Source organism: Pelodiscus sinensis, unplaced genomic scaffold, assembly GCF_049634645.1.
Source record: "Pelodiscus sinensis isolate JC-2024 unplaced genomic scaffold, ASM4963464v1 ctg180, whole genome shotgun sequence".
Lineage (NCBI taxonomy): Eukaryota > Metazoa > Chordata > Testudines > Trionychidae > Pelodiscus > Pelodiscus sinensis.
In genome coordinates, this window is record NW_027465897.1 from 123074 (window position 1) to 133613 (window position 10540).

Consider the following 10540-nt stretch of genomic DNA (forward strand, 5'->3'; position numbering starts at 1 on the left):
GCGCCCACGATCCTGTGCCCGGCTGCTGTGGCCTCTGGACACCTGCCCCCGGGCCCCTGGGCCGCCTGCCTGGGCAGTGCCTGTCGGGCCAGCTCTCTGCCGCGGGGCAGCACCCGGCCATGCCCCTGCTCCACTGGGGGGGGTCTCAGCAGAGCCCAGCCCCGGCGCATGGGGGGGCCTGACCCCAGCCCCCCCCCAGGACTGCCGGCTCCCCTGGCAGCGCCTCCTCTCCTCTCCTCACAGCCCGACCCAGTATCCAGAACCTCTCGCTGCTCCCCGAGTCCCGCCCCACGCGGCTGAGCTGCACGGCCGAGGGGAGGCCGGCGCCCAACGTCACGGTGCTGGGGCCGGCGGGGGACCTGGTGGCAGTGCGGGCGCCGAACGCCACGGAGCCCACGGACCAGACGACGCTGGAGGTGGCCCTGAGCCAGAACGGGCTCTACACCTGCCGGGCGGAGAACGCGCACGGCTGGGCTAAGAGCTCCATGTCCCTGGGCCCCCAGGGATCGTCCCTGCTGCCCATCATCCTCCCACTAGTCCTGCTGCTCCTGCTCGGCCTCCTGCTGCTCGGCCTTTACTGCAGATTGCGAGGTGGGGGCCAGGGGCTCCTGGGTCACCCCCAGCCGCCTGCACCGCAGCCTCCCCCCCCCCCCCCGCCAAGGGGCCCAGGCCAGGGCCGGTCTCAGCGCCAGCCCCAGGGCCCCAGCAAACCCAGGAGGGGCTTCCCCACAGAGCACGGCCCCCGCCCCAGCCGCCCCCACGCACAGAGCCCCAGGCCCTGCAGGTGCTGGGGGCTGGGAGAGGAGGGATCTCAATGGGCCCTGCCGGCGGTGGGGGGTCTGGGAGGGGAAGGAGTCCAGGGCACCCGGTCCCTGCCGGCTCCAGAATGGGGGGCTGGGCCGGGGGTGCAGGGAGGGGCCCGGCTGGCCCAGCCCCACTCTGACGTCTCCCTTGTTCTCTGACAGGCCGGTGCCGGGTCCCGGGGAGGTGAGTGTCCGTGCGGGGCCGGCGAGGGCGGCAGGCGAGGGCCCGGCTGGGGAGCTCTGGGGGGGGGGGGGGCACCCACCGGCAGCCCAGCTCCCCCCCTGATTTGTGGCACGCAGGGCGCTCCAGGGGCAAGAGGGCAGAGCGGGGCTGGGGGCACTTGGGGAGGAGGCGAGGAAAAGGTGGGGGAGGGGCCTGGTGTGCAGGGGGAGTTGAACACCCACCAGATGGAGGGGAAGGTGGCACCTCGGTGGTGGTGTCCTGGTGGGTGTGCAAGGCCCCTGCGTGTGGCTGGGCTGCTGTGTGAGACCGGGGTGTGCGAGGGCCTGAGCTGTCTGGTCAGTGTGCAAAGCAGGATTGGGGGCAGTGGTGGTGTGGGGGGTGCACAGTACACAGGTGTGCCAGGCCTGGGCGTCAGTGTCAGCAGGCGGGTGTGCAAAGGCAGGAGGGGTGTGACGGGGCGTCGGGGACCCCCGACCCTGCACCCCCGTAGCAGCCAGATGTGAGCCCTCCAGCCAGTAGAACAGGGGGTTATTGCTTCTCCGAGATCCAGCCCAGCCCCGGCTCTGTGTGGGTATTGGAGTGAGGGGCCGGCAGCCTCAGCCCCTTGGGGCGGGTCCACAGGCCCCCGAACCCCCCGCACTCGGCTCAGTCCCTTCTCCTCTGTGTCCCAGCCCAGCCTGCCCCTCCCAAACCGCCGAACACTCCTCCCCCCTGCAGCCCCCCCTTGCCGAACCCCTTCCCCAGCCAGGGGAGAACCGGTCGGGCCATTGTCTACGTGGGGTCACTCACCAGTCGATCGGGATCTCCCGGGAGATCTTGGGGCTCTGGCGGGATCCTGGCTGGTTTGGACAAGAGGCACCAAGTGCAGTACGTCGGCTGCCCCCCCCCCCCCCCCGCTGCACCCGCCTGCCCTTTGCCTTGGGGCTGCCCCCTCCCCGGGGAGCCTCCTGCTTGCTGTGGCGGGCGGGGGAGGGAGAGGAGGGGGCTGCTGTCAAGGTGCCCCCTCCCCCACTCAGTATCCTTTCTCCGCGGAGCAGAGGGGGCACAGCAGGACTTGGGGGGAGGGAGTTTGCTGGCTGCTTTAGGGAGTGGGGCAGGGCCAGGGCAGGGGGGAGCCTGCCTCAGCCCCACTGCACCAGCCGATAGGCAGGACCCCGCTGGAGCCCCCAGCCTGAACTCTGCCCCAGTCACGCATCCCCTCCTGCACCCTGAACCCCGAGCACCCTGCATCCAAACGCTGTCCCAGAGCTTGCGCCTAGAACCCCCCCATCCCAACGGCCTGCCCCACGCTCCGCTCAGAGCCCCCCTCGCTCCAGATCCCTCCATCCAGCACCAGAGCCTGCGCCCCACCCTCCGCCCCAGCCTGGCGGAAGGGAGGGAGGGTGGAGTGAGCGGGGCGGGGCCTCGGAGAAGGGGCGGGAAGGAGGCGGGGCCAGGGGATTTACATCACTTGAATTCAAAAAGTGACCCGGTGCTTTAAAAGGTTGGCGACCCCTGGGCTACGTGAGGGATGGCCTGCAGGGGCAATCCCCCCCCCCCCCCCCCCCGGGCAGTGCTACAGACACCGGCCAGTAGGGGTCACCCCCCACCCACAGAGCACCAGTGACTGCCCAGCAGAGCGACCCAGGGCCACGAGAGTAGACAGCCCCCCCCGCTACATCCCAAGGTGTGTCTAGGCAGGAGTGTGAGGGAAGTGTGCACAGCGTGAGCAGGTGGGTGAGGCCTGAATGTGCCTTTTACTGGGAAGATTTATCTGGGCAGGGCTAGCTGGGCGGGTGTGCGAGGGCGGGGGTGTATTTGGGTGGGTGTGCGAGGGCAGGGGGTGTGTCTGGGTGGGTGTGCAAGGGCAGGGGTGTATTTGGGTGGGTGTGCGAGGGCAGGGGGTGTGTCCGGGCAGGTGTGCAAGGGTAGGGGTGTATTTGGGTGGATGTGCGAGGGCAGGAGATGTGTCTGGACAGGTGTGCGAGGGCAGGGGTGTATTTGGGTGAGTGTGCGAGGGCAGGGGTTGTGTCTGCGCAGGTGGGCGAGGGCAGGGGTGTATTTGGGTGGGTGTGCAAGGGCAGGAGGTGTGTCTGGGCAGGTGTGCAAGGACAGGTGGGCGAGGGCAGGGGTGTATTTGGGTGAGTGTGCAAGGGCAGGAGATGTGTCTGGGCAGGTGTGTGAGGGCGGGGGTGTATTTGGGTGAGTGTGCGAGGGCAGGAGGTGTGTCTGGGCAGGTGTGTGAGAGCAGGGGTATATTTGGGTGGGCGTGTGAGGGCGGGAGGTGTGTCTGGGCAGATGTGCGAGGGCAGGGGTGTATTTGGGTGGGTGTGCAAGGGCAGGAGGTGTGTCTGGGTGGGTGTGAGAGCAGGGGTGTATTTGGGTGGGTGTGCGAGGGCAGGAGTGTATTTGGGTGGGTGTGCGAAGGCAGGGGGTATGTGAGACACTGTGCCCCTCACCCACATGTTGTGTCCCAGACTGGTGCCCCTCTACACCCCACAGACCGATCCCCCTCCCCCGATCAGAGCAGGGTGTGGGGCTCTGCTGGGGGTTGGCTCCATGGCTGGAATGAAGCTAACCCCCCCTCCCAGCTTGTGGGGCCCTGGGGGCTGGGCTGCGTGTGTCCCTGGGCTGTCACTAGCCCCGTGTCTAACCCACTTGCTTCTCACAGGCAGCCAGCGGCCCCGGCCGGCCTCACCCGGGGTGCACCCGACACAGGTAGGAGCCGCAGGGATCTCAAGGGGTGGGGGGTGCTCAGGTAGAAGCAGCACAGGCCACGTTCCCAGCCAGGGGCACCGCGCTGCGCTTCTCGTGTGGGGCGGGGGGGGTGCAGAGGGCGTGGGGGGCCGGGGGAGGGTGCACAGGACATTGGAGGTGTTGGGGGCGTGTGGGGCAGTGGAGGTGGTGGGGGGCCCTTTTCTGGGGGCTATTTCAAGCTATTCCCCTCCTGACACAAGCGCCACACGATCAGTATCTCTAACACAAGGGATTTTGGCCTCCGGCAGCCCCCACCAGTTTAAACGAGAACGGGGCCTTCGCCGGACCCTGCCCAGCGCCACGCGTGTCGTGCATCCCGGGGGCTGAACAGAGCCTGGGGTCACCTCCCTGCCCCCCCCGGGCTCAAGGGCACTGAGGGCTGCCCTGCCCCCCCTTCCTGCCCATGGTCCCTGTGACGGCGCGTTGGGGTTCCCCCGCCTCCTGCACCCCCGGAATGGCACGGACAGACTCCCCCAGCCAGTAGAACAGAGGTGGTTTATTGCTTCGCCAGCATACAGCACAGCACAGATGTCATCAGGCTACAGGGCAGGCCTAGGATGCCTCAGCCCCCCTTGACATGGGGCAGGGGTCTCGGCTTCTAAACCCCCCAGCCTGTAGCTGAGGCTGCTTCCTCCATGCTCCCAGACAGAAACTAACTCACTCTCCTCCAGCCCTGCCCCCAGCCAGGGCAGCATCCACCTTCCTTTGTTCCTCTCCATGGGGGGTGGCTGGTCAGACCGGTTGAGACACCCTCTTTGCATAGTGACTCATCATCTGTCTTGCTCCGTGGTGCTACAGACAGCGGCCAGCGAGTTAGCAAGTTCCCCCCCACTACGGCACAGACTCTCTACCCCGCGTCCCGTTTTGCACCAGTGGCAGTGCAGGTGCCCCAGAGGGAAGGCGCAGAACCGGGCGATTGTCACGTGACCCCTCCCGCCGCCCGGTTTCACGGCAGTCAGAGACTGGCACAACCAGAATGTGGGCTTGCATTCCTGACTCGCCAGGTGGCCACTGAAGGGCCTCCCCGCCCCTAGCGTGTTCTTTTATGAACCCAGTATTTGGCCTTCACAGCATCCCCTGGCGGTGAGTTCCACAGGTTGGCTGGGTGAAGTAGGGCATTGCCTTTTGTTTGCTCTAAATCCGCCACCTGTTGATCTCATCGGGTGAGCCTGGCTGTGGCACGCTGAGGAGGAAATAACACTTCCCTGGCCGCCTCTCTGCCCCAGCGTGGCTCTGTGGCCCTTTACCCTCCCGTTCCCCTCAGGCTGAGCTTGAATTTCACCTCATGTGATCTGTCCACCCCTCCCCCATTTCTGTGGCCCTTTGCTCCCCATTTCCCAGGTCCAACAGACCTCGGGTGCCCACGTCTGCGCGCAGCGTGCAGGGTGTGGGCTGATACAGGCAATACTAGAGTCTCTGTCGCTCTGCACCCCACCTCTCTGCTCCCCCCTTCTCCGGGTCATTCCTGGGCGCTAGACGGCTCAGTCCCCATGCGCATCCCGCGCGGCCCTGCGAGTTCTCGCGCCAGCCTGACAACCGGCTGCTCCCTTCCCTTTGTCTCCCACGAACCAGCCACCGATCGGGGGTCCCTGCCCTCATCCCACGAACCAGCCACCGATCGGGGGGCCCTGCCCTCATCCCACGAACCAGCCATCGATCGGGGGGCCCTGCCCTCATCCCACGAACCAGCCACCGATTGGGGGGCCCTGCCCTCATCCCACGAACCAGCCATCGATCGGGGGGCCCTTCCCTCATCCCACGAACCAGCCACCGATCGGGGGGGCCCTTCCCTCATCCCATGAACCAGCCATTGATCGGGGGGCCCTGCCCTCATCCCACGAACTAGCCACCCATCGGGGGGGCCTGCCCTCATCCCACGAACCAGCCACCGATTGGGGGGCCCTTCCCTCATCCCACGAACCAGCCACCGATCGGGGGGCCCTTCCCTCATCCCACGAACCAGCCACCGATCGGGGGGGCCTGCCCTCATCTCACGAACCAGCCACCGATCGGGGGGGCCTGCCCTCATCCCACGAACCAGCCACCGATTGGGGGGGGCCCTGCCCTCATCCCACGAACCAGCCACTGATTGGGGGGCCCTTCCCTCATCCCACGAACCAGCCATCGATCGGGGGGCCCTTCCCTCATCCCACGAACCAGCCATCGATCGGGGGGCCCTTCCCTCATCCCACGAACCAGCCATCGATCGGGGGGCCCTGCCCCTCATCCCACGAACCAGCCACCGATCGGGGGGCCCTGCCCCTCATCTCACGAACCAGCCACCGATCGGGGGGGCCTGCCCTCATCCCACGAACCAGCCACCGATTGGGGGGGGGCCCCTGCCCTCATCCCACGAACCAGCCACTGATTGGGGGGGGGCCCTGCCCTCATCCCACGAACCAGCCATCGATCGGGGGGCCCTGCCCTCATCCCACGAACCAGCCACCGATCGGGGGGGGCCCTGCCCTCATCCCACGAACCAGCCATCGATCGGGGGGCCCTGCCCTCATCCCACGAACCAGCCACCGATCGGGGGGGCCTGCCCTCATCCCACGAACCAGCCATCGATCGGGGGGCCCTTCCCTCATCCCACGAACCAGCCATCGATCGGGGGGCCCTGCCCCTCATCCCACGAACCAGCCACCGATCGGGGGTGCCCTGCCCTCATCCCACGAATCAGCCACCGATCGGGGGGCCCTGCCCCTCATCCCACGAACCAGCCACCAATCGGGGGGCCCTGCCCTCATTCCACGCCAGCTGCCTCGGGGGGGGCCTGCCCCATATCCGACACCAGCCACCTCGGTGGGGCCCTGCCCTCATTCCACGCCAGCCACCTCGGTGGGGCCCTGCCCTCATAGCACGAACCAGCCACCGATCAGTGGGGGGGCCCTGTCTGAGGTTCTCTCAAAGCCCAAGTATCCTGGATCCACTGGCTCCCCCTCGGCCGCATGCTTGGCCCCAGAAAGCCCTGCCCACGTGGGGAGGCCGGGTCTCCCGTGGCAGCTGTGCGGACTGCTCCAGATAACCGCGCCTGTCCATGTGGCTGCTCATCGGCTTTTACCCACGTTTCCACCCGTTTGCCCAGCCCCACGTGGGGCTCAATGGCCTGGGCCTGCTGGGATCCCCCGGCACGGGGTCCCTTCGCTTTCCAGGGGCGTCGGGCCCAGGGGCCGAGGGAGGCAGGGGCCAGGGGACACAGCCCGTGGCTCCGCCATGTCTCTGAGTCCCTCCAGCGCTCTCGGGGGGACCAGCTGGGCCGGGGAGTTTCTCGGTTTGTTCCCAGCCCTCCTCTCCTGGCCCCTCGGGGTGGGGGGCAGCGCCTCAGGCCTGTGCCCGAGAAGGTGGCGGGTGCGGGACCCCCCCGTTCTGCACGAAGGGCGATGCGGCGAATTGGCCCAGGTTGTCCGGGGGCGCCCGGCTCGCTCCAGTCCCGGGCGTGTCTGCGGCTGGCGGCTCCTCGCCCCCCTGCCACTCCCCAGGGCTCAGGCCCTTCTCTCCTTTCCCCGCCAGGAGGAAAGGGGAGCCCAGGCAGAGCCCAGCCGGGCAAGGCGGGCGGCTGCTCCCCCTGCCAGCCAGCTGCCCACACCCAGGGGCTGCCTCCTGGCCAGACGCTGCCCCAGCCTGGGCTCGGCCCCCATGCGGGGCAGCCACCGGCGTCTCCGGCCCAGAACCCGGACAGCTGCACCTACGCGGATCTGAACTTCCCCGGCGCCACGGCCGCCAGCAGAGGTGAGTGGCCGAGCCAGGCTGGGGGGATCCCTGACCCAGGCACCCTGCCCCGAGCCAGGCTGGGGGGATCCCTGACCCAGGCACCCTGCCCCGAGCCTGGCTGGGGGGGGGATCCCCGACCCAGGCACCCTGCCCCGTGCCACGCTGGGGGGATCCCTGAGCCAGGCACCCTGTCCCGAGCCAGGCTGGGGGGGATCCCCGACCCAGGCACCCTGCCCCGAGCCAGGCTGGGGGGATCCCCGAGCCAGGCACCCTGCCCCGAGCCAGGCTGGGGGGATCCCCGACCCAGGCACCCTGCCCCGAGCCAGGCTGGGGGGGGATCCCCGACCCAGGCATCCTGCCCCGAGCCAGGCTGGGGGGATCCCCGAGCCAGGCATCCTGCCCCGAGCCAGGCTGGGGGGGGATCCCCGAGCCAGGCATCCTGCCCCGAGCCAGGCTGGGGGGGGATCCCCGAGCCAGGCACCCTGCCCCGAGCCAGGCTGGGGGGGGATCCCCGATCCAGGCACCCTGCCCCGAGCCAGGCTGGGGGGGGATCCCCGATCCAGGCACCCTGCCCCGTGCCAGGCTGGGGGGGGATCCCCGAGCCAGGCACCCTGCCCCGAGCCAGGCTGGGGGGGATCCCCGACCCAGGCACCCTGCCCCGTGCCAGGCTGGGGGGGGATCCCCGAGCCAGGCACCCTGCCCCGAGCCAGGCTGGGGGGGGATCCCCGAGCCAGGCACCCTGCCCCGAGCCAGGCTGGGGGGGGATCCCCGAGCCAGGCACCCTGCCCCGAGCCAGGCTGGGGGGGGATCCCCGACCCAGGCACCCTGCCCCGAGCCAGGCTGGGGGGGGATCCCCGACCCAGGCACCCTGCCCCGAGCCAGGCTGCAGGGGACGGGCCCCCACCCAGGGCAACAGCCCCGTGCTCCCCAGGACACAGGCCCCTGCACCCAGCCCGCTCCCCTCCAGCCCAGCACGGGGCCTGTGGCAGCTCTGCTGGCCTGGCACAGCCCACGGCCCCCCCCCCCCCCCGGGCTGTACCCGCTGCCCTCCTGGCCCACCAGACGCCTACGCCGGGGCAGATCCCCCCAGGCAGGGCGGGGCCGGCAGATGCAGCCTGGAGCTGAGTGTCAGCGCCTGGGCACCGGGCCGAGGGAGCTGCTGGTGCAGAGGGATCCCCCTGCGCGGGGCTGGGCCAGGCCCTGTGAACACGCGGGGGGGGGGGGGGGAGGGAGCAGCAGACAGGGAGTGTTTGTTGCTCCTGCAGAGCAGGGGGGCGTGTTGGGGCAGCACCCGAGGGGGCAGGGTGTGGGGGGGCCACTCCCCTGCTAACCATGGCTGCCCGCCTGCAGGTCCCCAGCCCGGAGCCAAGAGCCCCCCAGCTCCAGAGGAAGGTGAGTGGGGCTCATAGACTCCTAGACTTTAAGGTCAGAAGGGACCGATATGATCATCTAGTCTGACCCCCTGCACAGTGCAGGCCACAGAATCTCGCCCACCCCTCGTCTGCCCTTGGGCGTCTGGTGGGGGGGGAGGGACAAGCACCCCCGGGGCAGGGCCCGGCCCGTGGTCTGGGTGATGCTGAGCCCCGGGGCCCCACTGTGAGGCCCCCAGGACACACCAGTGAGCAAGGGGCTCTGGGAATGGTTATGGGGAGCTGAGGGGCCTGGTCTGGGGCTTCCCGGGGCCCACGCTGGACCAGCCCGTGGGGTCCTCGCCTGCCCGGCCAGGCACCGCCCCAGGCCCATTACCCCCAACGCCCCTTTCTCCCGGCCTGCTGCACCCCCCCAGGGCCTGAGCCCCCCAGCCCCGCGTGAACCCCGCCCCGCCAGGCCCCCCCAATCCCTGTGCGAGCCCCCGCCAGCCGCTGCCCTTAACCGGCGGGTCCCTCCGCAGAGGTCACCTACTCTGAGCTGGCGCCGCAAAGGAAACCCAGGTGAGCTGGGCCCCGCGGCCCCCAGCGCACACGGCACCGGACTCCGCCGCGCACGACGCCCGCAGCATCCCCGGCTGGGAGCGCAGCCCCCCCCCTCGCCGCCGCCCCTGCTCCTGGACCGGCAGCCGCAGCATCGCCCCAGGGGGTGCCACGCCGCCTGTGACAGCGCCCCCTGCTGGGGGGGCAGCGCCTGCAGTTCAGCTGCCCGGCTCCTCTGCCTGTCTCGCTCTGCGTCCCTCCCGCTGTCGCTGTCTGTGCGGGCCGGCGCGGAGCAGCCCGTCCAGCGTCGCTCCCTCTCCGGTTGCTAACGGCTCAGCGCGCCCGGTTCCAGGAGTCCAGCGAGCGGCTGGGGCCGGGGAGTCCCTGAGCCGCGTCCGTCGCCCCGGCGGCTGCTCCGAGGGTCGCTGTCTCCGAGGGACGCGCTGCAGCGCCCGGTGGTTTCCGTCAAAGGCGGCATCGTGAGGCGCCCGGGCCCCGGGCTGGTGGCCATGAGGATGCCCGCCCGGGTTCGACGCTCGCGGCTCACTGACCCCTGCTGCACCAGGCCCCCGCGGCCTGGCCGGGGTAGCGACGTGGCCGCTCTCTGCCCGTCCGGTCGCTCGGGGACGGAGCCCGCCGCGCCCAACAGTCGCTCCCGGCCGTGGTCCCGCCCGCGGCAGGTCCGGAGCCGGGAGCTGCGCCTGGTGCTCCCAGAGCACAGAACAGAGCGTCCTGCGGGAGGGTTTTCACGGCTGCCCGGGCTTCTCGGCCCCTCCCCTCCCGCCAGCCCAGCCAGTGCCCCCGAGGTCGGACCCACTGGATGTAAGGCCCCGAGGGGCACGACAGCCCCTCCCCCGACTGCCGAAAGGGGCAGCCCAGGAAAGGCCCCGGGGTACAGCGGCCCTAGCGCTATCTCGGGGGACCCTGCAGGTCACTGGGCTTGCCAGGCAGCGGGGGGGGGGGAGGGTGACCTACAGGAGAGCGGGGTGAGGAGTGGGATGGCCGGGCAGTGGGGGGGGGGAGCGACCTACAGGAGAGCGGGGGTGAGGAGTGGGGTTGCCAGGCAGCGGGGGGGGGGTGACCTACAGGGGAGGGGGTGAGGAGTGGGATGGCCGGGCAGTGGGGGGGGCGACCTACAGGGGAGGGGGGTGAGGAGTGGGGTTGCCGGGCAGTGGGGGGGGGGCGACCTACAGGGG

At 70.1% G+C, this 10540-nt stretch overlaps 1 protein-coding gene across 2 annotated transcripts in view; it reads left to right on the forward strand.

Annotated features, from left to right (window-relative positions):
- Positions 1 to 10301, forward strand: part of LOC142824334 (sialic acid-binding Ig-like lectin 15) — a 44857-nt gene extending 34556 nt beyond the window's left edge. For both annotated transcript variants that reach the window (XM_075916213.1, XM_075916212.1), the window contains 6 exons: positions 244 to 591; positions 966 to 987; positions 3638 to 3684; positions 7234 to 7452; positions 8785 to 8826; positions 9326 to 10301. In XM_075916213.1, the coding sequence (XP_075772328.1) occupies positions 244 to 591; positions 966 to 987; positions 3638 to 3684; positions 7234 to 7452; positions 8785 to 8826; positions 9326 to 9369 (722 nt within the window). In that variant the 3' untranslated portion in view covers positions 9370 to 10301. The remainder of the gene's footprint in view (positions 1 to 243; positions 592 to 965; positions 988 to 3637; positions 3685 to 7233; positions 7453 to 8784; positions 8827 to 9325) is intronic.
- Positions 10302 to 10540: the final 239 nt, after the last annotated feature.